General features: G+C 36.8%; 2 protein-coding genes across 3 annotated transcripts; one reads left to right on the top strand and one right to left on the bottom strand.

Annotated features, from left to right (window-relative positions):
• The first annotated feature begins 1476 nt into the window (after positions 1 to 1476).
• CCN6 (cellular communication network factor 6) lies at positions 1477 to 7722 on the top strand. Its single transcript, XM_085306651.1, has 5 exons — positions 1477 to 1539; positions 3647 to 3941; positions 4376 to 4618; positions 6671 to 6864; positions 7298 to 7722. Exons 1-5 carry the CDS (start codon positions 1477 to 1479, stop codon positions 7577 to 7579), a joined length of 1077 nt encoding a protein of 358 aa, XP_085162777.1. The 3' UTR covers positions 7580 to 7722.
• Positions 7723 to 8220: 498 nt separating this feature from the next.
• On the bottom strand, positions 8221 to 23445 carry TUBE1 (tubulin epsilon 1). 2 transcript variants are annotated; one of them, XM_085306635.1, is made up of 12 exons: positions 23374 to 23445; positions 23209 to 23282; positions 21920 to 21972; positions 18233 to 18290; positions 17564 to 17679; positions 16395 to 16516; positions 14858 to 15045; positions 13821 to 13996; positions 12914 to 13054; positions 10954 to 11094; positions 9921 to 10095; positions 8221 to 9446 (listed from the first exon to the last, which is right to left on the bottom strand). In XM_085306635.1, the coding sequence occupies exons 1-12, from the start codon at positions 23396 to 23398 to the stop codon at positions 9288 to 9290; spliced, it is 1428 nt and encodes a 475-aa protein (XP_085162761.1). In that variant the 5' UTR covers positions 23399 to 23445; the 3' UTR covers positions 8221 to 9287. The 2 variants fall into 2 exon arrangements, with proteins under 2 accessions (XP_085162761.1, XP_085162762.1); XM_085306636.1 differs by lacking the exons at positions 21920 to 21972; positions 23209 to 23282; positions 23374 to 23445 and adding an exon at positions 21184 to 21232.
• Positions 23446 to 23470: the final 25 nt, after the last annotated feature.

Genomic DNA, 23470 nt, shown 5'->3' with positions numbered 1-23470 from the left:
TGTGCTGTTGCCATTCTTGCAGATCTTCAAGACCCTGAAGACCCCGACCGGACAAAACTCAGCACCCTGGTCTGATCTTGTGGCTGACCCTGCTTGAGCTGAGGTTGAACTAGAGAACTCCTGTGGAGCCTTCCAGCTTCAATTACCCCCTGATTCTATGACAGGAGCTGTGTTTTGAAACTATACAGAAGAGATTTTTGAAAGTAAGAAAAACCAAGATGCTACATTCACAAGCTTTCAATGAGAAASACAAGGCTTGAATCAGACTTGGCTTTCACTGATACAGAGTAACATCACTGAAGTGAACTGATCTGGGCACCCACTTGATACCTCGTATTGCTTTGACATGATAATGAAGTATGTGACAAAATGGATGTGCTAAAGAAGAACAGCTATTCAATAATGTACAGATTACTGATTAAGAGCTTAGAAGCACAGTTCAGGATTCACTTGTAATTATAAAGGGAATTTGATTCTCTGAGTYCGGGAACAAAACAGAGTTGCTCAGTCTGGACCTGATTCGATGCTCGCATCACTGCCTCTGTCCACGCACAAGCTGCTGTGTGAATGTGGTCCTTGGTAGTAGTAGGCAGCATCCTTCAATAACTCTTGAACTTCACTCTAAGTGATCAAATGAGGACAAATGCAAAGTAAGAATTCCCAGGCTCTCACCAACATCAGTGTTGCAGTGATGGAACTCTTCTCTCATCCTGGAGACCCTCGGTTGTTGGCCTAAGAATCAGGCAGGTCATCTTGATAACATTACAGAGGAGGAAAGCAGGGAATCTGAATGGCCTTGTGTTTTACGAAGGGTGACATTGCAGTAAGACAAGATACATACTTCAGGAAAAAGCATATTATAATTTTGGTATCCTCATTACTTGGTTGCCATCAAAAGAAACATGAGGGTTGGGTTCCCCATGGAAAGAAACAGCACAAAATATGCATTATCAGTATACATACTACAGTATCTCTATTTATAGAWTATGTTCTGAAAGTGTTAATCCTTATCATCCTGCTATGGTATGTTAAAACTTCTGAAAAATGCTGCTTTCTCTGCCACAAAAATACATGCATTTGGGGCTCTGCCCTTCAGATTTCAGAAATTCCAATTTTATGGACTTGAATACAAGTTAAAAATAACACCACATTTCCAGCAGCAAAATTTTAAGAATCAGATGCTCACCCCATCTGACCTCAATTAAGTGTGGAAGAATTTGCAGAAGTAGCTGGATGGAATCAAGCAGGGTGTGAAAACCCATATCCAAAGCAGGATAGAGAAAAGAAGATCACTTGAAAATGTCAGTGTGAAGCTGGTTCTGTATGAAGTGGAGAATTTCAAGTGTGAATGTGTGTATGTGTTCGTGCATGTGCTGAGGAAAGTAGGGTTGGCAAGGGAGACAGAGGAGAGCTTTGTGTTCAGTGCTTACTCTGACACAGCTCAGCCTGTTCCCTATCTCTCAGTTTCACTTCTGAATGTGCAGGAACATGCAGTGGCTCCTTTTTCAAACTATCTTCATCATCCCTTGTACTCAACAGGTAAGTTCATTAAAAAGAAGAAAAAAATTTCTCCCTTCCTCATCCTCTCCTGGTTTAAAGTTTTATTTGCTTAATGACCAAAAAAAAAAAACATTCCAAGTGAATCTCATTTTACAAGAAGCTCAAAACTGAAATTACAATGCATTGTCACTCAAAGGCTCTTTTACTAGTTTGTGGTGAAAAAAAAAAAAAAAAATCAGAGACGCAAATTCCTCATAAAGAATAAGGAACCATTCGCTACTCCTGAGTAAATTTCATTTGCAGCTTATTTACTGCATTATTCCTAATCTGATATTTTTTTCTCTTTAATCTGTGTATTAAAATAATTCTATGAAAAAGTGCTAAAAGAAGCTTAAACTCTCAGTGACCTTGCTTTTTTTCTTTTTAAATTCAAGCACAAATGATTGTCTGATGCAGTATAAGAAAGTAACCATCTTGTCCCTGCTCATATTCCAGATATATATACACTGAGCTGACTTCAGGCTAGTTTTACAAATTAGAAAGGTGCCTAAGCTGTGTTGTTTTGTCTCTTGTGAGACAATTTTAAGCGGTAGCTTTTGCTGAAGGTATTTCTATGTCAAAGGCCAATTTCATTATTTTCTTAAAAATTAGTTTCTTTATTCTTTTGAAAATAGGTTTTATAAAGCAGAGTATTTTTCCTCTATTTCTTCAATAAGATGAATGTCAAATTTTCAGATCAGTCTATTTTGGATAACTTTACTTCAGAATATTTAAAGCTAGATTAAGATAACTAAACATAAATAATAATACATTGCCTACTTTTGCTATTTATTTATGTCATACAGACTTTGTTCAATCTTAAAAATGCAAGAAAACAAACAACATATGAAAGGTTGTTAGATGATGGTCTCATTTTCTCATCTGCCCAAAGGATCAGGAAAACTATGCAGTGCGCTTGTGTGATGTGGATAACTGTGGTATAAAAACTTTGGAAAGCAAGAATTAGAAAATATTTTGCCTGTAAACTTTATAGGCAAATTTAAATTTTTATCATACCTTAAGAGTTTTTTGAAAAATTTTCAGTTAGACTGAGTTATTTGATAATTCCACAGATAAAATTTTCAGATGCTCCCTGACTTTGTTTCTCTCCTGGGAAGCTTTATACACTCACATTTGTAGGTTACCACCTTTTCTTGGAAGAAAGAAAGAAAGAAAGAAAAAAAGCTTGTTTATGTAGATATCTCTAAGTTTAAAGCACATTTTAATTTCTAATACAAATTAAACTTGCTGKTCAAAACACATAGATTACTTCCTGCTACAAACATCCATTTTGAAATAAAATATCTGATTTAAGTCCCATAGCCTCATATAGCTGGCACATGGCCAAATGTGTAATACTAATATACTTAAAAAAAAAAAAAAAAAAGTGTGAGTTTCCTAAAGCAACTGGTCCTGATTGCTGGTAAATACATTGGAACACCTGTTTTCCACATAGCCTGTTTCCAGAACAAGCTTTTAAGAAGCTTTACACTCAGCCCAACGCAAGTACTAGCATCCCTTATTACTTGCAGATTCAATTTCTGCAGCTAGCACAAGACAATTTGTAAACAATATAATATTCCTTCCCCAAAACTATTCATATTTTTGAGGCAAAATAACACTCAAAGATGTTATTTATTTCAAAAGGTTTTTGCCATCAAAAGTGGCACAAAGGACAGTGGTCGGCTATCAAACAGCAGAAGGAGCCCAAAGTTAATTAACTTGACAGAAGGTTCTTAGGAAAGAAGAGCTAAAATAAGTCTGCCATCTATTTTAAAACCTTTTTCTTAAACCTTGTAAAATCTTTAACTCTGCTACAGGTTTTGTTCTACCGAAGAAAAAAGAAAGACTAGAGAACTGTTTTTTTTCAAATAAATAGTAGACTAGAATAATTGTTGAAATTCCACTTTGATGTATTAAAGTTACTGGTGAAATCAGTCTCCTACCTAAACCTCACAGTGTCTTCACTTTGTGGATCTTCTAACCTTATGAAAAGTATCTTAGTTGCTTCTTTAAACTTCACATTTTCTTCTATCCCAACTTTGTTTTATGTTATACCAGCTATGCATAACGTATGCAGTTCTCAAAAAGTCCCACTGTATTTAAGTTTTGCTGCAGGGCTCAARCCCACGGCCCACAAGGGGTGAAGCCTGGAGTAAAACCTTCAGAAACTAGTGAAGTCCACCAGCGAAAGGAATTTTGTCACTGGCCATGCAGATGCCCACTCGTGCCAACCTGCACCCCTGGGGTAAGCTTGGTAAAAGATGGTTGTGGCTGCTGTAAGGTCTGTGCCAAGCAGTCAGGAGAGACCTGTAATGAAGCAGAAATCTGTGACCCCCACAAAGGCCTCTACTGTGACTACTCTGAAGACAAGCCTAGGTATGAAACAGGCGTGTGTGCATGTAAGTTGCTCTTTCACATTCTCTTCTTGAAATCCGGGAGGGTGGGACCCCCAGGAGGGTGAATGGTTTCAAAGGAAAAATCCTTGTTGGTGCTGCACAGCTCTGTGCTATGCAATTTATACAAATTTAGACATCCTATTGTTCTGTCAGAGAAATGGAGACTAGTGTGGAGACTGTCTTTAATCTTACCTGCTTATTCATCAGTGAAACCAGTTCACTGTGCATAATCTTGTTATTTGAAGGCATGTTTATGACTGATTCAAAGTTAAGCAGTTGTAGCTATCACTGGGCACAGATAAAAAAGATGTGCTTGAACTACTATGAACTTGAAGCTGAGAAAGCAGAAAAATCAATAAAGGATAATCATATTTTAGCACTCTAAGCAGAAACCACATGCTCATAATGTGTCAGTAACTGTTGTTTACCATTTGCAGATCTGGTAGCTGTAGGATGTGAGCTCAATGGAGTTCWTTATCTTAATGGGCAGATCTTCCAACCTAACCCTCTTTATAAGTGCCTGTGTGTCAGTGGTGCAATTGGATGTACACCTGTATTCATACCGAAATTAGCTGCAAGTCCCTGCACCAGGGTCACGGGCAGAAAGAAGTCTGGACAATCCATCTGTGGCCCTGGACAGCTCAAGCAACTTCAATCAACAAGTTACAGACTCATGTCAGGTGTGCCTGAATAGAGTGATAAACTTTCCTGTAGATGAGATTCATTTAATTTAGTGTTCCAGAAGAGTAGAAGGCAYTGGCACTCATTCCTCTCCTTTCTCCAGCAGCCAGGCTGAGAGCATGCACTGGCAGTTTCTTAGTTCTCTCTCTTAAGGCAATTGCCAGGGTGACTGCTCTGTCCCAGTAACTCCTCAATTCTCTTAGCTCTCAGACTCTACTCTCCAAACCTGACAGACATGAAAGCAAAAATCCTTTTGGCTTTTGTTGTGACAGAATTGGCCAAAGCAATCTTCAATCTATCTTTCTGCAGATTTTTACTACTCATCACAATAGACCAGTGAGGGTTGCTCGAGTGCAACTGTTTCGCAAACTAGGAGCTTCCTTACTTCTTTTGTGGTGGGGAGTCTCAGTTATCACATATCTAAATTGGCATGTTGCAAGCCTCTTTCAGTAGAAAGTAGAAATTTGCTTGGTTGTTCAATAAATTTCAGGTCACTGCAWGGACAAAAGTCCTCTCAGTTTCTTTTCTATTCAGTCTGATCAAAAAGATACAGCAGTTTACCTATGCAATACTGCTAGGATTATCTCATATTCCTGTTAACCTTATTCTTGCTTTGCAACTAAAACTGTAGTACTTTGATTACCCTAAGAAAGCACCACTGCCAGAAGCAGCTATCCAGGCCCTTCCCTGCYGCAGCTGCCTGCTCTGTGCTGCCTCGTTCCCTGTGCACGTGCCAAGAATTTACATGGTGAGACGGATCTTCATTAAAACTAATGCAGGCACAAGAAACAGCAGAGCCCTTCTTCAGGGCTCTCTTAACTGTTTCTTCTGCAAGATGCAGGTGACAGAGAAGGGCAGCTAACCAGGCCTGTATGCTCAGATAGAGCAGAGGCAAGGCTGTCCAGCTAGATTCCCAGAGCTGACCCCAACTGAGCTACATAAACACAACACAGAAGGTCTGTGTCAATGAAGGTGTCAATGACAACCTCGAAAAAGAAAAACTAGACACGTGCAGCTGCCCTATCCCCCAAATATTCTGAAGTATAAACTTCATTTTCATCCTATTCCTCCTCTAAAGAATAGCACCTTGAAATATTGCTTTAAAATGAGGCCTTCCCCCTTCACATTCCCAGTATGGCAGAAGTAAACTACTGTAAATTTGTGCATAACTTGCATGAGTGGTTCAGTGGACTACTATCTACTTTGAAAGTCATCTTTCTTTTGTTAGTGTGGACAACAATTGCTAAGTTTTATTTCACTTTACTGCTCTTGCTTTGTTCTCCTGCTTTCCTTTTGCATTCTAYTTACCTATTTTATATAAATAGGAATGTACCTAGATCATATTTGAAAAAATGTGCTAAGTATGAACAACTGTTTAGCTTCCCTTTATTTTTCAGATATATGACAGGCTTTAGTTTGCTTGCTGCAATGAGATCTTTAAACTGCTATCTATCTTCCAGGTATCCCCATAATTCTGCCTGTGCTCTCTAAATGCACAGATTCCACATAGTCATTTTTTGCAGAATTTCACCACAAACTATTGCACTATTTACAAATTTATTATTTTTAAATATACCCAACTTAATAAAAGCTCTAATATATCAGAAAATAGGCTTTTTGGTAATATCTGGAAATGTTTTCTCCTCAATACAAAATCTAAATCCTTCAACAGTATCTATTAGGAATCTGATACGAACATTTTCAACATCCATTTTCAAGCTGTGCTTGGTCTAAGCTAATTTTCAAAGTCTCTTCTTACATTTCACAAAAATTTCTCAAAAAATTGGTATCGCCTTACATTTTTGTAACTTTAAACTGGAGGCTCATACAACACATACAATTTCATAGTCCTTGTTGGGATCTGAATATCTGGTGTCAGTTAATTTAATGGGAACTCGGTGCCAAAACTCTTGTATAGCTTTGCTTGTGCCTCATCTTTAGATTTACCTACAAAACCATCTTCATGAACAGAAATCAAATGTTTATCCTTTCGTTTTCAATTAATCCTTCTGGGGCTGTTTCGCTGCATAAATTATATATTGCTGTCTTAGCTTACAGAAACTTACCGCTAGTTCTGAAGAAAAAGTGCCTAATACAGGCAACTCCTTGGACACCCTGTTCCAGGACCTGTGGCATAGGCATATCCAGCAGAGTGACCAACGAAAACAGTAAATGTGAAATGAAAAAAGAAAAGAGATTATGCTTCATTCGGCCTTGTCAGGCTAATATACTGAAGACGATAAAGGTACTTTCTAACATGAAATGACTTCCTAAAATAAAATGGAAAGATTRGAGGAATTGGAAAAACTGATGTTTTAACAATACTTACTAATATAAAATGACTTCTTTTTTTAAGAGTCATATAAAATGACTCTTCTCCCTTTTGTACAAACCTTCCTGAAATACAAGCTTCAGTCTTATCTTAAGCTTTCAATAGTAAACTACAGAAGTGTAATTTCAAGCAAAACAATAGATTAAATTTAAATAAAAGTGGTGTTGGTGCTGTCCTGCTGCTCAGTTATTCAGGAAATATTTTGTATTTGTTGGCTGTTATACAAAAATAAGGCAGCTTCTAGAAGGGGTAATTTTCAAGATACTTTCATGTAAACTTTGCATTTTTTTATATGTTGTTTTCCATCTGTAAAAACCTTAGGCTTTTCTTTGTTTTTATATTAAAGATTCCAAAAGGAAAATCATGTCAACCGACATTCCAGCTTCCTACAGCAGAGAAACTAATCTTTTCCGGATGTTCAACCACACAAAGCTACAAACTAACTTTCTGTGGGGTGTGTTTGGACAAGAGATGTTGCATACCTAGTAAGTCCAAAATGATCACTATACAATTTGAGTGTCCCAATGAAGGCTCCTTCAAGTGGAAGATGATGTGGATAACGTCTTGCGTATGTCAGAGGATTTGCAGTGATCCAGGAGATATATTTTCTGAACTCAAGATTTTATAAGGAGTTACATCATTGACAGTAATAATTGCAAGGGTGACAGCACATTCATGTCCTGAAGAGTTAGCCTAAAAAACCCAGCAATCTTCACAGTGAAACTACGTATGTGAATACTTATTTGTTAAATATCAACTGCAAAATGCATATAAAAGCACATCTTTTAAAACTTTTTTTTCAATATGGGGAAATACATTCCTGAGAAGTATGTATACGCTATTAGTACTGTCAGAACAAGAAGTTTTGTAATTAAAACAAAAAAGCACAGCAATACAGTTTTGTACCCTGCTGTAACATGCCCTGCCCAAAATGAAAAGTACATGTAAATTCATAGATGCTCTAAGTAACCYGTTAGAAAAAGACATTTTAATCTGTAATATCTCATCTATCATCCCTGATTATCAATATAGCACTTACAACTATGTATCTGCAAGGCTAGAACGCATCAGTGCTGTTTCAAACACTCAAAAAGTGARTTTAAAGCTCAGGCTGCTTTTTGCAGCAACTGATCTTTTCATAGTGCTGTGAATATAAAAAACGCACTTGCAAAGGAACAAAGAAGGGACACCTACAAATAACAGAACTGCAAAATTTCAAGGAAATGACTATTTTAAAAATGCTTTCTTTTAAAAAATGCTCTCAACAAGTATTATCACAGTATTTTATTGAATTCTTCTGGCCTCATACACAAAATTGTGCTTACTTATATACATACTCGAGCTTTAAGAATTCATTGTATTGGTCCATTCTGATCTGAACAGTTCACTGCTGTCATGCTGTTTTAAGACAGTCAGAGTAAGCAAGGAACTAGGAATAGCTGCATATTTTATTTTGTGGAAGTTCTTATTGTAATACAAAAGTCAACTTACCCCAATAATTATATATATTAAAACATCTATTTAACTCGCATTCTTTTAAGTATATAATCTTCGTTCTTCAAACGGTCTTCATTCTAATGCTTGTTTCATTCAAACGTACAGTGTATTAATTCATTATCAAGTGCAACACAGCTTTCATGAATATGCATCCTTAAAATAACATGTTAATTAATACTCCAATTATAATATTTGAAAGAAAGTGCATTTTCTTGAGTTTGCTGTATTGCCATTTTTGATTTCAACTGAGAATGCTCTAATACAGCTAATTGTAGTTAAGTACAAAAAGGAAGCAAAAACATAAACTTTGAACACTGTTTAGAGCATTTTCAAATGACACCTAGAATGCTGCAAAATTTAAGAAACCAATTTCATTAGAGGTTTGCTTTCATCTTTGAAAACTGCATATGGGTTCTCCTCTTCGTAGTAATTTATTACAAAAATAAACACACTAGTAGTGGTGTTTGCTCTTTGAAGTAGGGCCTGCCTTTAGTTTACTTTAAGTTCAAAGTTTGAGAAGACTTTGAGAACTACATTTTGGGCTGCTACAACCTTCCTTTCTTCTCCTCACAGCATGTGGCATGCCAACTCTACAGTTAGTATGATGCCTCTCTACTGAGTTCCTCCACAATTAGGTGCTGGAGAGCAACACGCTTTCAAATCTTCCGTACAGAATGGTTCCATCACTTAAAATGATCCCCACTCAGAGAGCTGAGGAGGCAGTTGTCTCAATCTCATTTTGGAATGACACGATGCAGGCACTCTGCAAGTCATTCTGGTTAACTGAAGTGGTTGGAATGCTTGGGGAAAACGAAAGCAAAATAACAGTTCTTCCTTCTTTACACAGCTATCTTCAGTCTTGATGGATCTCTTCTAGGCCCACCTTTTGTGGCATCCAGTTCATTATACTCTTCTATTAGGTCAGACAAAGACAATATGGCTTCAGAGAAACAGCTTTGCTCCATCCCATCTATATGCAGATAATGGTGAAGATGAGCCTACGAGAATAATAAATTCAGCTTTAATCTTTTCTTGGCACCTGATTTAATTCATTTGGTTCTGGAAGCATCATTTAGCCTGCACTTTAGTGCAGAGCATTGTAGAAAGTAGATTTAAAGACTGGTTTCATGACATCCCTTCCTAATATACTTGACAACTTTAGTAACAGTCCTCTAAGGGATTACAGTTGATATTATTGATTTCTTAGGCACAGAACTTTTCATATTCTGTCTTCTGGGGGATGCTTGAACAAACTTCCAGGTAGATTGGTCAGATACTGCCTCACTACTGAAGAAAATAAGTGTATTATCTTGTAGGTACAGGTAAATAAATAGTTCATTTTTTATGCAGCAGTTGTTGAAATGATTCCTTGATATTCCACAAGCTGGGTTGGGCCGTCACTTCTAAGTACCAATAATACAAGATAGTAATGATCAGTGGGTATGAATGCTATAATGATGACAGAGCCATACCTTTTTCTTGTAGAGCTTCATGAATCTGGTTTTGAGTTCCATAAATGTCGGTTTCACACAGGTGTTATTTGCTAAAGCCAGAAGTGAGTGGGAATGGCCTACAGGAGGTACTGAACACAAGCCAGTTTTCCACCCTTCTTGATTCCAGGAGATGAAGTGCAGGGAAGGCTTTAACCTGTGATTCAGAAGTTTACAAATACATACGGAATGTAAAGAACACAAAGGCTAAGTTTCCTTTGCTAACAAACAGTATCAAAAGGTTGACTTTTAAGCTTTCAGGACTAAGAAAGCCAATTTTAACTAGCATTTGGCATATGACATTTTAGGCTTCAGACTAAAATTGTTTATGTATTGTAAATTTAAATCACAAATACCAATTTTTATTAATTTAAATGTATCAATTTTTGAAAAGGAAAGTTACTTATTTCTACAAAAGGGAAGGGACTGCAAACACTGAGTCTCATGAAAGGGGCAGATTAATGTGAGAGAACAGTCAGTCTACCTACAGTTTAGGTGTAGTAAAATGTTTTCGATTCTTAAAAATTTTCTCTATGCACTGCTGTCTGCATGTAAACTTCATTTTGTACAAGAAGCGTGTCTGTCCTTCCTGTAGTAGTCTTCCACGATAGCTAAGTGACAGCAATGAAGTGCTAACAAGGGAGGGTTGTTAAAATAAGGATGACTCCCTACCCACATGAAAAAGAGCTGGCTTTCATTCAGAAAAAATCTACTACAGAGCCTGTTGCTCCAAGATCTAATTCCGGCAGGAGACCTAGGGAAGGTTGGGCTTTCTGAGGATGGAAGGAGCAGCTCAGGGACATCTAGTCAGTTCCCTTTAGAAATCCAAGAATACTGTAACTATTACGCTAATTAAAATAAATTATTTACATTTTCTTCTCTTCTGAAGAAAAATATTTTTGTGAGTAAAATGATTTGGTGTTGAAATTCTTCAGATGAAAAGTAAGTGCACTGTAGACATCTGACAACAGCTTCTATAATAAATACCACGAGTACTTTGTGTGATATTACAAACCTTTCAATATTTCTGCGAAGGTCTGAAACCTGCACGTTTCCTCGAACAAGAAGTGCACAGGCAAGGTAGAGACTGTGCTTTGGATCTGCCTGAATTAGTTGATGATCTCTGCTAAAAGCATCTGAAAACATCTGATCCAACCTGGGTCAAGAGAAAGCAGTTATGTTATTAAAGCAGGTTACAAAAGTTCTTTAGAACTCCCACTTTCAGAGATTAAAAGGTTAATAAAGTTCTGAAAATAAAGGCACATTTAAACTGTGATAGTGAACGACAGAAAAAGATTCACATCTTTATATCTACGCATGTGGTATTAGAATTATTTTTTTTATAAAAGACCATATTTCTCCATTCTCTCTCATGGTACAACCAAGTGTTGAGTCTGAAGTTGGAGAAGTTGGCAGACTAAAGAGACCTTAAATTCCTCAAATAAGGAAATTAGGCCAATGGTTACAAATTTTAAAAAATATTTAACTGCATTTAACTACCTGAAGTTCTGGTTATATGAAAATTTGGGCAGGCAATCTCACTGTTTGTGGAGGATCTGACAAGAAAATATCAAAGTGCTGCTGATCATTATAGAACGGAACCATATAACCATAACCAAGGAACCATAAAAGGAATCATATCACTGCATTAATTTTGGTTAATGTTTTAGAAAAATACGGCCTCTATATGTTTGTCCACTTACTCTAATTATTCTGCATGCGTTCTCTAAAAGATGACAGAGTAGACCATATTCTTTCTCTTATCTCCTCAAGTGAGTCCTATTAAGTCTCTGTGGACCTGTAACATCTAAGCCATTATTTTCATTTGTTCCAAATTCTCTGCATCTATCAGGCCTATTTTTTTTCAAATCACTTCTCCCAACAATCTGCCTGTTAAAAAAAGAGACACACTCAAATATACTACTCTTCCCACCTCATTTGGAAATACTATCGACTGTGCATTTCCCCACAGTCTGCTATCCTCCCTCTAGCACTTTATTGTCTCCTCAAAGTATGGTTTTAAGAGAGAGATTGAGTTGATTGTTAAAACCTACTGTCACAGAAAGAGGGTAGTCCCACCCTCTTCTCTACCATTTGTCTGCCCACTCCCACCACTTACTGGTGGGAACATGCAAACTACAGACAAGCTACCTCTATCATTTTGGAACTTTTTGCTGACCTGATCTCACTCTCTAAAAAGCAAAGAAACTTATTTTAATGAGTTATTTTTCTGCCATGTCAGAGAGATAAATCATCTTACAAAAGAGTTGACAAGCAGCAGCAGAAGGAATCAGTGGCTGGAAAACTGTGAGGAGGAAAGATAAGATGTCCCTTTTTGATTGTTACAATGAACTGTTAAACAGGCTCACCACATCTCATAAATGAAGCAAGATTACTTCCTTACTTCCCAAGGAGTCTTGTTTAATTCCTTGTTTGTCTTTGTAGTATTTTGCGAGTGAAATGCAAAGCGTAACTTAACTTGTGGTTAGTTCTATCTATCACCTAGTAATAAAGGCATTTCTCAGCAAAGCTAATAAAAACATATTTTGAGTTAGCTGACTAAACCATTAGATGTATGATCTTAAAAAGTAAATTTCAATTCTTCCATTTTTTTAACCTCCTTTTTCTTCCCTCATCACTCTAGTATCCCTCATCACTCTAGTATCCCTCATGTTGTGCTGATGCAGCTGAACAATCCACTTCTAGGTGCTAATGTCTTAGGGAGGTCACAAGAAGTGCTTGTGAAGGGATGGGAACATGAGGGAAATGCAACAGAGAACTTTCTCAAAATCAGGACAAATCTGAATATATGGCAGGCTTTTAAAATTCATTAACTCCTCCCTTTCAAACATCCAGAACTTATACCCATAGTTTTGCTGAAGAATGCATTTTTAATGGAAACTATGGAAGAATTAAAAATTAAACTTAAAATCTAAAGATAGTTTGCTAATTCCATAATAACCTCTCCTTCCTACCTTCTGGAAGGTATGTTAACATCAGCCAAAGTATACAGAGGAGTCAAGCTTGAAACCAAGTAATGAAGTCGAGGAAAGGGAACCAAATTCATGCTGATTTCATTAAGATCCATGTTAAGCGAACCCTCAAACCTAGCAGAGCTGAAAAAATAACAGAACTGTTTTAAAACTATTTAAGTAAATGACTTTTGTAATGTAAACATTAATTACATCCATTTTTCAGCTGTTCTCCATAATGCAACAGTAGAACAACAGAGTTCAAGAATATCATTTCAGGAAATGTGAAACTGTTTAACCATAAATACTGAATTTTCACACTGGGCAGTTACATCGGCGTTTCTCATTTCTTTGCATTTCTCATAATAGAACATTCAAGCATGGAGAACGAGACCTTATGTTTATTGGCTGTAGCCTTTAGCACTATTTTTCAATGTGTGGACACAACTGCTTGAAACCAGTTTGAATGCACAGATGTAATAAAATGTGTGACTTTAAACATTTATGACAAACTGTTTAAGAAAAGCAGACCAATACTCTGAAGTTATTTTTCACCAGAAGTTTCTTCCAGCAGTGGACAATTTAGGTGCTACAGTGGTATGATGACATTTATAAAAGGATATATTTGGCCTAGGAAGGCTAATCTCCATGGATTCCAATATTATTGGAGGATAATGCTTCTGCCTACAGACCTTGTCTTAAGTTCTTGGACTATCACTGCTACAGCAACACCACTAACATCTGAATACCTCCTTATGTTTCAAGGCTTAATCATTAATTCTTAAAAAGAGAAGACTAGTATCAAATTGCAAATAATCAAAATTCTTTGAGGTGATATAGGCCTGAATATCTGCGGTGCATTCTGCCTCCATCAACATTATTTTTAGAGAGGAATGACYTGTAACTTTACCTGGTCAGGTTCAGCAGCAAGTTGGCTATGATATTATTCATGGCATCAAACGGCTTCTCCTGTAGAGTTTTTGTACTGCCTGCACTTGATGTTACCAAGCTGTTTTGCTTCACAATTGATCCTAGCTTTCCTGATTTGACCATCTGATTAATTTTATTAACTATATCAAACAAAGCCTTTGAGAGAAAAATAAAACCAGAAATCATACAAGAAGTCTTGAGCACAGAGCATTCAAACTCAGTACCTCCATTTTTTATTTCAAATAATCTTAAAACTCAAAGAAAAACTAGGACATGGTAGCTCTAGTTCAAACATTGTACTATGATAGCCATTAAATCCAACTTTTGACCAATTCCAATTGACTGAAGTGTTTCTAAATGTGTGTTCCTTGTATGTCACAAATGCACACAGCTTAACTCAGAAAGAAGTTTGAATTCTATTCAAATATCCTTTTTAGAAGATAAGGTTTTGGAATATTTCAAATTTTCTAATTCCCATGAAAGCAAAAATATATTCCTTAAATATATTCCACTTTCTCCAACTTTCTTATAAACTAAAAGCAATTCAAGACAGCCATCAAAGTTGGTTTCAAAAGAGTCTAGTTGTTTATGTGGCCAGGTATGTCTATGACGCTCATATTCCTTACCAGTAAAGTCTATTTTAATTTGGAGTGGTTTATTCATTTCACTTTCAGTATTGTACCAATGCTACACATAAATTGATTGCTAAAATAATTTTTAAGATTCTTGTCCTCAGTAGGAGGACAAGAGGAGTCTTTTACTGTTTACCTTCAAACAGACATGAAAAAATTCACTCTAGACTGTTTTTGATGCTGGAAGAGTGACTTTTTTTTTGAAGGTGGAAGGAACAGAATGACTTTTAAGTGATAACTAGATTCATTTAAAAAGCTTGCAAGTGACTTATGAAATGATGCTTTTTAAGACTTGATTCTAAAATCAATACACAGAAGGAAGAAACACTTCTTACATGCAGTTTAATAAAAAAGAAATTGACAGAAATAGAATATTATTTCTTACTTCATTCTCTATTGGTAGCACACAGTCTGCATGTTCATTAAGCTCCTTCATAGCCAGAACACTATTATATGGAGAAGTAATAACATCGTCTTCACCAGAGGGATAAACTGAAGTAACAAATCTATATACTTCTGGGAATTCATCCTCAAGCAAATTCAGTACAAAAGTTCCAAGACCAGATCCTGTCCCTACAAATAATTATGAATGAGAAGACAGAATGAGAGAAGATAAAAGGTTTCCCACAAGCATTCTTATAAGCATTAAGTCTCATAGGCTGGAAACATACAACTTCTCAGTTATATATGCAAAGATTTTTCGAAGTATTCAGCAGATTGTGGAGGCTACTGGCACATAAATTTAAGCAGAAAACTATTTTTCTGTCTTGGAAAAACTTAATTGACTAAAGTATTTACCATTTACAGATTGTATTTGTAAATATACAATCTCAAAAATTTCTGCAAACCAAAAAGTCCTAGAACATGCATCATTCAAACCAACCAAAATTTTCCTGATTTGGTCTTTTATTTCTTATTCTAAAAACATTTATTTGAATTTTGAAGGAAAATACTTGTTTAAAAACATTGAACTAACTCTTACTCATGCAAGTATTTAAATTTACTTTCTCATTGGTTTTTCTTTACAAAGTTTGCTCATTCTCTTGTAAAAATATGGTAACCCCTTTCCTCCAACATGAACTTAATGTTGATGAGAAAAAGTGTAAGTCAGAGAATTAAACTGTAGGTTCTTCTGTCTTGAACAGCTAACAGAACCTCAGCAGCTGACAATGTTGTTCATCTATGAACAACAGAGTAGTTTTCTGCAAAAATAGCAAGAATATCTGCAGGGTCTCTCAAATTAAGAAGATGACCACACACACACACAAAAAAAAAGGCATTTGACTCTGTGTCATATTTACAGCTATTTGCAGTGTGTATTTCCACACCATAATCATTTATGATACATGCTCAATGCCAAATCACTGAATTTGTCCATGTTTCTGGGGAGAAAGGCTTAGTGACAAGATAACAATAACAAAACTGTCACTGCAGAAGATTCTCCCTTCAGATTTGCTATTAAAGTAGTTAGACTGGATTCAAGAGAATTCTGTGCAAAGAATGAAAACATRACAGTTTAAGAATGCCAGAAGCCTCCTTCAAATCCTTCCTGAAAAATCTTTCATCACAGTTAAAAATAACTCGATCATGACAATGATGCCAGTGTTCTGAGGTCACTGCCCCCTCTTTTGATCAGTGTCACCACAGTGTTTCCTTGTATTTGCCACCTGTCTTGATCCATCCACTCCGTCTCGTCTTATAACGTAACCTGTACTTTTGTTCTGTTTTGACACTGCCTACTTGAGTTCATGATTGGAGCTCCTCAGTGTTCTAACAAGTAAAAAATAATTCCAAGTCCACTTAATTGAACTGTGTTAACAGCTTTTTATTCTGCATGATACCGATTACAGTGATCTTTTCAAGATCTAGATTTTTCTTTCACTTGTGGCAGGTGCAATCATACTAACCATACAATTACTTACCACCTCCCATAGAATGAATTATAAAAAAGCACTGTAGACAGTCACAATGTTCTGCAGTTTTCCTCAGCTTTTCCATAATATTTTCCCGGTACTGACAGCCATATAGCTGGTGACCTACAGCCCTGAAAGTAAGAAAAGTACTTAGAAATTCCCCCAATAACCATCTTCCAACTTTTTATTCCAACTCTTCCTATTCGAGATTTTAAATGCTGTAGTTTAACAGTTCAGAGCTGGTGCAACTCYTGACGGGGGAGAGCTGCAAAATGGTTACTAACTACACTATGGCACAGGGAAGTTGAGACATGGTTTTAATACTGAGAACGCAAGCACTAAATTCACAGCTTTGGAGCTTGCCCTATTATTTTGTATGAAAAGGAAATAAACAGCTATGCTGGACAATCAATTTTTATTTGAAATTGTTATTATCAAATGATAGTTACATACCCCTTAACAAAGAGGACATCCATATGTAACGTGTACTGATCTTCATTTGAGTATTATGCAAGTCAGCTGTTACTGGCAATTGAAAAAAAAACCCAAACAGATCATTTTCAACACACTTTCCTGTTAGATGGTGAGATTATAGAATGCTTGTACCACACTTTCTTCTGTTATATTTGCTGATGACTTGCTTTCCAGTCTGTAGTGCACTGAGTATTATTAGAAATATATTAATGTCTCAGTGAAAATTTGGAATTTATTATGTTAATCATCTGTTTCCTGAATTTCTCTTTTTTTGTAGTGTAGCTTATATGCACAGAACTGGAATCTGTAGTGTTTARAAATCAGAAGCACATTTGTTCATATAACTCATTTCTTTTTCTACATTAATTGCACAGTCCCAAACTAGATTATGGTTTTGACTGAGCAGTAGGAGTAGGTGAATGCCAAAGAAACAAAAATATAAACCATGTTCTTTAAAGAAGAGTCCAAAAAGAGGAAGAAAAAAATAGAGAAAATGATATATTAGCAGAATTATCCTTCGGTTAAATTGTTTTCAAAGCCCTTCTTCAGGCAACAGTAACTCTAAAGTTTACAGGTAATAAGTTGCAGCTCTCCAGGTACAGTAGAATGAGCCAGAAGGCTACTGTTAGAATTTTCCTGTTCAACTGCCACCTAATTAGTTGCCAGAAATGCTTCCTGAAGAGTTAGGAAGGATTTCTTCTCACCAGTTGTTTCCTGATCCTGAAACATCTGTGATAAGCTGCTTGCTATCAAACACATCTCTCAATGGCCCCTGTAGAATTTCATTTACCACACCCTCCTCCATGTCAATCAGAAGTGCCTTTGAGAATAGAAAGAATTAAAATTCTGTCAGTAAGCAAGCCACAATTTGAAATAATCACACAAAGGAATATAAAATTATTTATAAGATAAAAAGTAAGTTGTTTCTACTGTGGTCCAGAGGGTCTTGTTTTACAGTTGTAGTTATCTAGAAAATAAACTAGCAAAATTCACGTTGATTGCTTTGCTATAAGTCATTCAGCAGAACAGCATTTCAGATATTTCAATTTTGTTAAAATTTTTTTAAAAATACCTTGCCTCCGTACTTTGGAGCAAGCAAATTAAAGTATTTTTATATTTAAAGCTTTGTTGTTTCTTAAGTTCAAAAACTCTTTGTAATATCCACAATAATGTTATTAAAATTACACTTTGAATTATTCAAGAAGAATGGCTGCAAACTGCATTACTCCATTATACCAAAAGTTATTGTTAGAAGTTTTATTATTCAAAGTATCTTTTGAAAATATGTTCATTTATAAGAGCCTTATGAAAATTCCAACACTGTCAGACATAAATATGCGATATACAGGAATGAGCTTTACAGATTGCCTTACTCGTGCTTTTAAAGAGCAGATTTTTCCTTTGGAAACATCATGACCATCTCCACCACTTCTGTGAAAAAAACAAAAAAAATCCAAACTGAAGACCATACTAGGAAATAAGACAACAAATATTAGAATAAAATTCAGTCCTTAATCTTTACAGTTCAAAAGACTGATATAACACACAAAGAAACACATCAAACATAAAACACTGCTAGGAAAGAACTCAGAGTGCCCTAAAAGAAAGCAATTACAGGGCCCAGTCTCAGTGAGAAATATCCTAAGTAGAATTTCATCAGCAAACTGAAAAGATAAGCACTGAAGGCTTACTCTCAGATACAGCCTCTACTCTTAGTAAGTCTACAAGCATTGCCAAAAGCATTATCTTAGCATGCAATATGTCTGCATCATATAACGGAACATAATGCAYCAAGTAGCACCACTGGCTTTTTAACAGGGATAGTAGAGCACTATGCTACTACTCAGGACATGAAAGCAATATAAGCGCACTAGCAGAGCACTTTGCTTGACTTATTTTTATTTATTAGTTCAGAAATCATGCTGTGTGACATAGCTTTATTTATTTATTTTTCTTGAATTAGTTATACCAAGCCAATCTGGGGGACTATGCATTGTATTCTGGTGCCTCTGCACTCACAGGATGATATGTTCATGTCTAGCTAAACTATACCAACACAGGAAGAAAACGTAGTGAAGATGGCTCTATTTTCCCCCTCAATTTACCTCATTTGGGTGCAAGTCAATCCTCAGATCACACAAAACTTGAACTATTTCTTAGTCTGTTTTATATTCAACCACAAAAACATCCTAAAACATCAGGTGAAATTCCCTACAGTGCTCTCATGCCAGCAGGAACAAGTGGAAGAGAGAGTATAGGACTGCACTGGAATCCTCAAGGAGTTTCTACCGTCTCACTCCCAGAGGCTCTTGAAGCAACTTCCTTTAGGTAAACAGCTCATAGCAGCCTCCAGTACTCATGTGGATTACTCTAGCCTATGCAATTCCTTAAGAGAGACCACTATAGCATCAGCCAGTCCAGCTAGAGAAGTTCTATTTCTCTTCAAGAACTAACAAACCCCCAAAAGAGGCGAAAAAAATATCTGCCTTTTTTCCAACTATTGTCTTTGTGGTCTTTCATGACAGCCTATGATTTCAATAACTTTCTCTAACTCAACTGCTTCGAAAAATCCCTAAATTTTTTAGAACCCCTACATCTCTCTYAGATATACTTACTTGTTTTTGACAAATGGAATATGTTTGTTTTTGTAGATGTGTGTGCCTGTATGTGACTTAACAAATGTGAAGTTTTTTTAATGTAGTATGTTTTTATATTATTTTTTATAAACTAGTCAAATTCTTAAAAATGTGTTTAAAACATAAATTTCTGCCTATAAAACCATACATTTGTTACTAAGTTGCCTATGACTATCAGTCTTTGCTATTTGTAAAGCAATATGGATCACCTTAAGGTATGACAACTTCTTTTCATAGATTGTTTTACATGTTTTGAATAGCTAAGTTTACACAATAATAAAGCTCATATGAAGACTGTTTTATACAATTCTACCAGACTTGAACTCATCAGTACACCTGATTGTTGCATAAACTCACTACTTATTTGGGTAGTTATTTTACCTGATCTCTATGTTGCTTTTAATAGCTATCATCATACAACCAGCTTGATGGAGCCAGCATAAAATATTTTGCTTTCAAATCTGTTGGAACAAGGTGGCCTTCTGGCCATTGCTGATTTTATTAGATAAGGCTTTCAGGTTTTTTCTTTCTTAGATGCTCTAGTTTCTCTGTTTTCCCAGAAAACTGGTACCAGTAGCAGCATCTACCATACAGAATGCATGTTCCTGCAGCACATGAGCAGATCTAGATGCTTGTTGCACTTCGGATACCTAACTTCAATCTTCAAACAGGCCTGTGTGGAGCTTCTGTAAGAGTAACGATCACTGCATTGATAACTCTTACAGATTGAAGCAGTAAGCTTTTAAGCTCAGGAAGAACACACCTTTACAACATGTACTAACAAATTTGGTTGCCAGCTGAAGTGTCTGTGATTTATATTCTCTGATGGGAAAGGAAAGGAGGGAGAGAGAAATGCATAGTGCAGTGACTGAAGTGTGAAAAGAAGTCATCTCAGCCATCAATTAAGTGCCAACTCTGTCCAAGATTACAGACATAAATGCATTTTTTACTTTAATAAACAGATAAAACTATCTTTCCATTAAACAGTTCACTTGCAGCCAAAGTACCTCCCAAATGAAACTTCAACATCAGCGTTAAAGCGTGATGTTCGACTCCATCATTAATTATTTCAGGATTAATCGTTAATTCCTCCAGAGTTAAATCATGAAAGAATGAACATAAACACATTCTCAGTGTTACACAGTTTATTAATCACTATATGAGAAAAGAGTCTCTCTGGTTCTGTAAGAGTGTTGTTTATAGCTCTTTCGGACTGGATAACCCATTTGGACTATTTTGAAAAGCAGTATGGCATAACATAGAAGACTGAAGTCTGTCATTTTACAACATAAATTCTATGCCTGCAATGACTTCCAAGGTGAACTAGTCCTTTTTGATAAAGTTAAAACAAAACTCACTGCAACAGCAAAGACTAAAACCCCATAACCTGAGCAAGCTTGTATTAAACTACTCTCCTTTAAGTTACAGTTCAAGGCTACACTCAAAAATGAGAACTGTTTCAATACAAATATGAACAGTCCCCCAGCTAGGGGAACTTTCCTTGAAACTTCTATGGTATTCAGTAAGACGAGTCCTTCATCATTTAATATAGAAAAGGGATGTTTACATTACAGCCAACCTGTCAAATTAAAATTTGGTAGTTTCATGTGGCCCATATAAAAACATATATGTAGTTACAACCAAATGTTCTTGATGAAAAAAAAAGAGAAGTTGTAGGAACTACTCACAGGAAATAGCAATGTTAAATCCCAACACACTTGTATCTTCTTTCAAAGAGGTTAGAATTGAGACCAAATACATATTATTTCTATACTTTTTTTTTTTTTTAGTTAAAATTGTATTCTGTATCGCAGCCTTGCCTATTACAGAAGTAAAGAGAGGCTGGCCAAGTATCTTCTAATCAATTACAACGCACTGCAACATCCAGGTGGCCAACTGTTTACTCTTTTAAACAYACTGCAAGGATTTCTGTAATTGGACAGAAAAAAAAGACAACTGAATGCTCTTAAGGTGGGAACTGGATAACCTTAAAAAAAAAAGGAGCTGCCAGTCACTATGTAATGAACTAGTCATGTAAGAGATTTAAAAACTGACAGGTCTTTAAAAAGAGCTTTTTCTTACTGCCTTCTACATAATTCCTCTTACTATTCTCCAATAAATGCTGCTAAGCTAGTAGTCGGACAGCTTGCAATCTAAACATGATTGGCAATTACAAAAGCTATCAAATCTTGACTGTCCATTTTTTGGATGGGTGGAACAAAAGGGTAAAACCAAACACATTTAAAATAGTTAAAATGGAAAGGGACAGATAGTGCTCTGAAAAAAAGACTAAAAAGCAAAATCTTTTTAGCACAAATTAAATATGACCTGAAACAAAGAGAATTTTAATTTAGGTTAAGAGCAAATACTAGAAGTCTTGATCTACTGTGTTAAACTCAAAATGAGCTTCTCAATAAAACTTACCTGGTATCCACATTCCTAAAGAAACTGCTTAATGCTTCATCATATATCCCCTTCTAAAAGTAAACAACATGACATAAGATGAAGATTGTAACATCAGAAATTCTCAATGTTTATTCATGGAGTATTGTAGGTTGGAAGGGACTTCTAGAAGTCATCTGTTAAACCTCACTCAAAACAGGGCCAACCTTTAAATTCAATCTAAATAGCTCTAGTCAATACTAGAGAAACAGTACTTTACTGAAACATCAGCCTGATAATAAGAACTGATAGGCAGATCTAATTAGGAAATGAAGTTCTCAGCAGAAGATTAAACAAATAGTTTTTCTTCATAGCTAAAGACTTAGGATTTTACTGCAGATTCCAATGCAATTATTAAAATGTTGCCACTTAGCTGACTCAGTTTGTCACTGGTAAAATACTGAGACAGTTTCCTGCCCATTATATCAACAATCATTAAGTTCTGTGGAAAGAAAATCACATTAAACTGTATCAGTGATTCCCAAACTGAGAGCTAATGGATGGTGCTGAAATTTCTTGTTCCACCCTGTAAGTAAAAGAGATCTGACAAGTTTATGTACTTTAACATTGATACGGTTTTACAGATCATTTACCATGGTCTTGGAGACCTGATGAAGTAGAGTCTGGAAGTCACTGCTCTCTGTCTACACTACAACTAAGAGACTCTCCACAGGCATATGAACTTCATCTATTGCCTTCTCAAAAGCATTCAAAAGGACTGTTCACCATTATCAYTGTTAACACACAGAATTTACCAGGAAATTGTGTATTTATAGCCGTGGCAAGAGGAGTACATCTTTCTTTTCAAGCTGCTCAGCACAGCCCACTTCAATGTATGTCATGTGCTAGCATGGAATGAAGGGTGGGTTTTGGCATGAGTGCTTTTTGCCTTTAATGACAGTGACACCGCAGCGCAAGTCAAAGATGCTCTACTAAACAGCTGTCTCCCTTCACATATTGTCTCACACTTGCTAATCACTCTCTTCTAGGAGACATCCAGGCCTTTTCCAGGTGGAGAGACTTGAGAAAGCAAATCTGCATCAGAGTTCACCAGCCAAACTGCGTAAAACGCCGTGGGGAGTTCAGCTCGTAACGGAGTGGCCTTCGCCAGCCTGAATCAACACCGAGCTTCGCCACCACAGGCCGTTACTCGGCACGAGACGAAGGCCGACGCCTTCTCCCTCCCCCCCTCGCCCCGCCCCGCCCCGCCCGCCCCCCTGCGCCTGCGCCGCCGCGGCGGTGGGAGGGGGCCGGCGGAGCGGTGCCGTTACCTTGTTAACGGCGGCGTGCTCCCGCAGCGCCAGGTCCCAGAAGCGGCAGCCCACCTGGTTCCCGCACTGGCCCACTGTAACGAGGGAGAGAGGCACAGGTCAGACCCCGGGCAGGGCGGACGCTGCGCTGCGGGCGCCGCCGCCGTCGTCGTCGCCACCCCTTACCCTGCACCACCACAGACTGGGTCATGGCTGCCGCTCCTGGTTCGAACTCGGCGCCCGGAAGCCACGCCCTCCCGGCGGGCACGGCCGTTGGTGACGT

This window comes from Rhea americana, unplaced genomic scaffold (assembly GCF_003343005.1).
Source record: "Rhea americana isolate MKP2758 unplaced genomic scaffold, rheAme1 scaffold_243, whole genome shotgun sequence".
Lineage (NCBI taxonomy): Eukaryota > Metazoa > Chordata > Aves > Rheiformes > Rheidae > Rhea > Rhea americana.
This window is presented reverse-complemented; position numbering and strand designations above follow the sequence as displayed.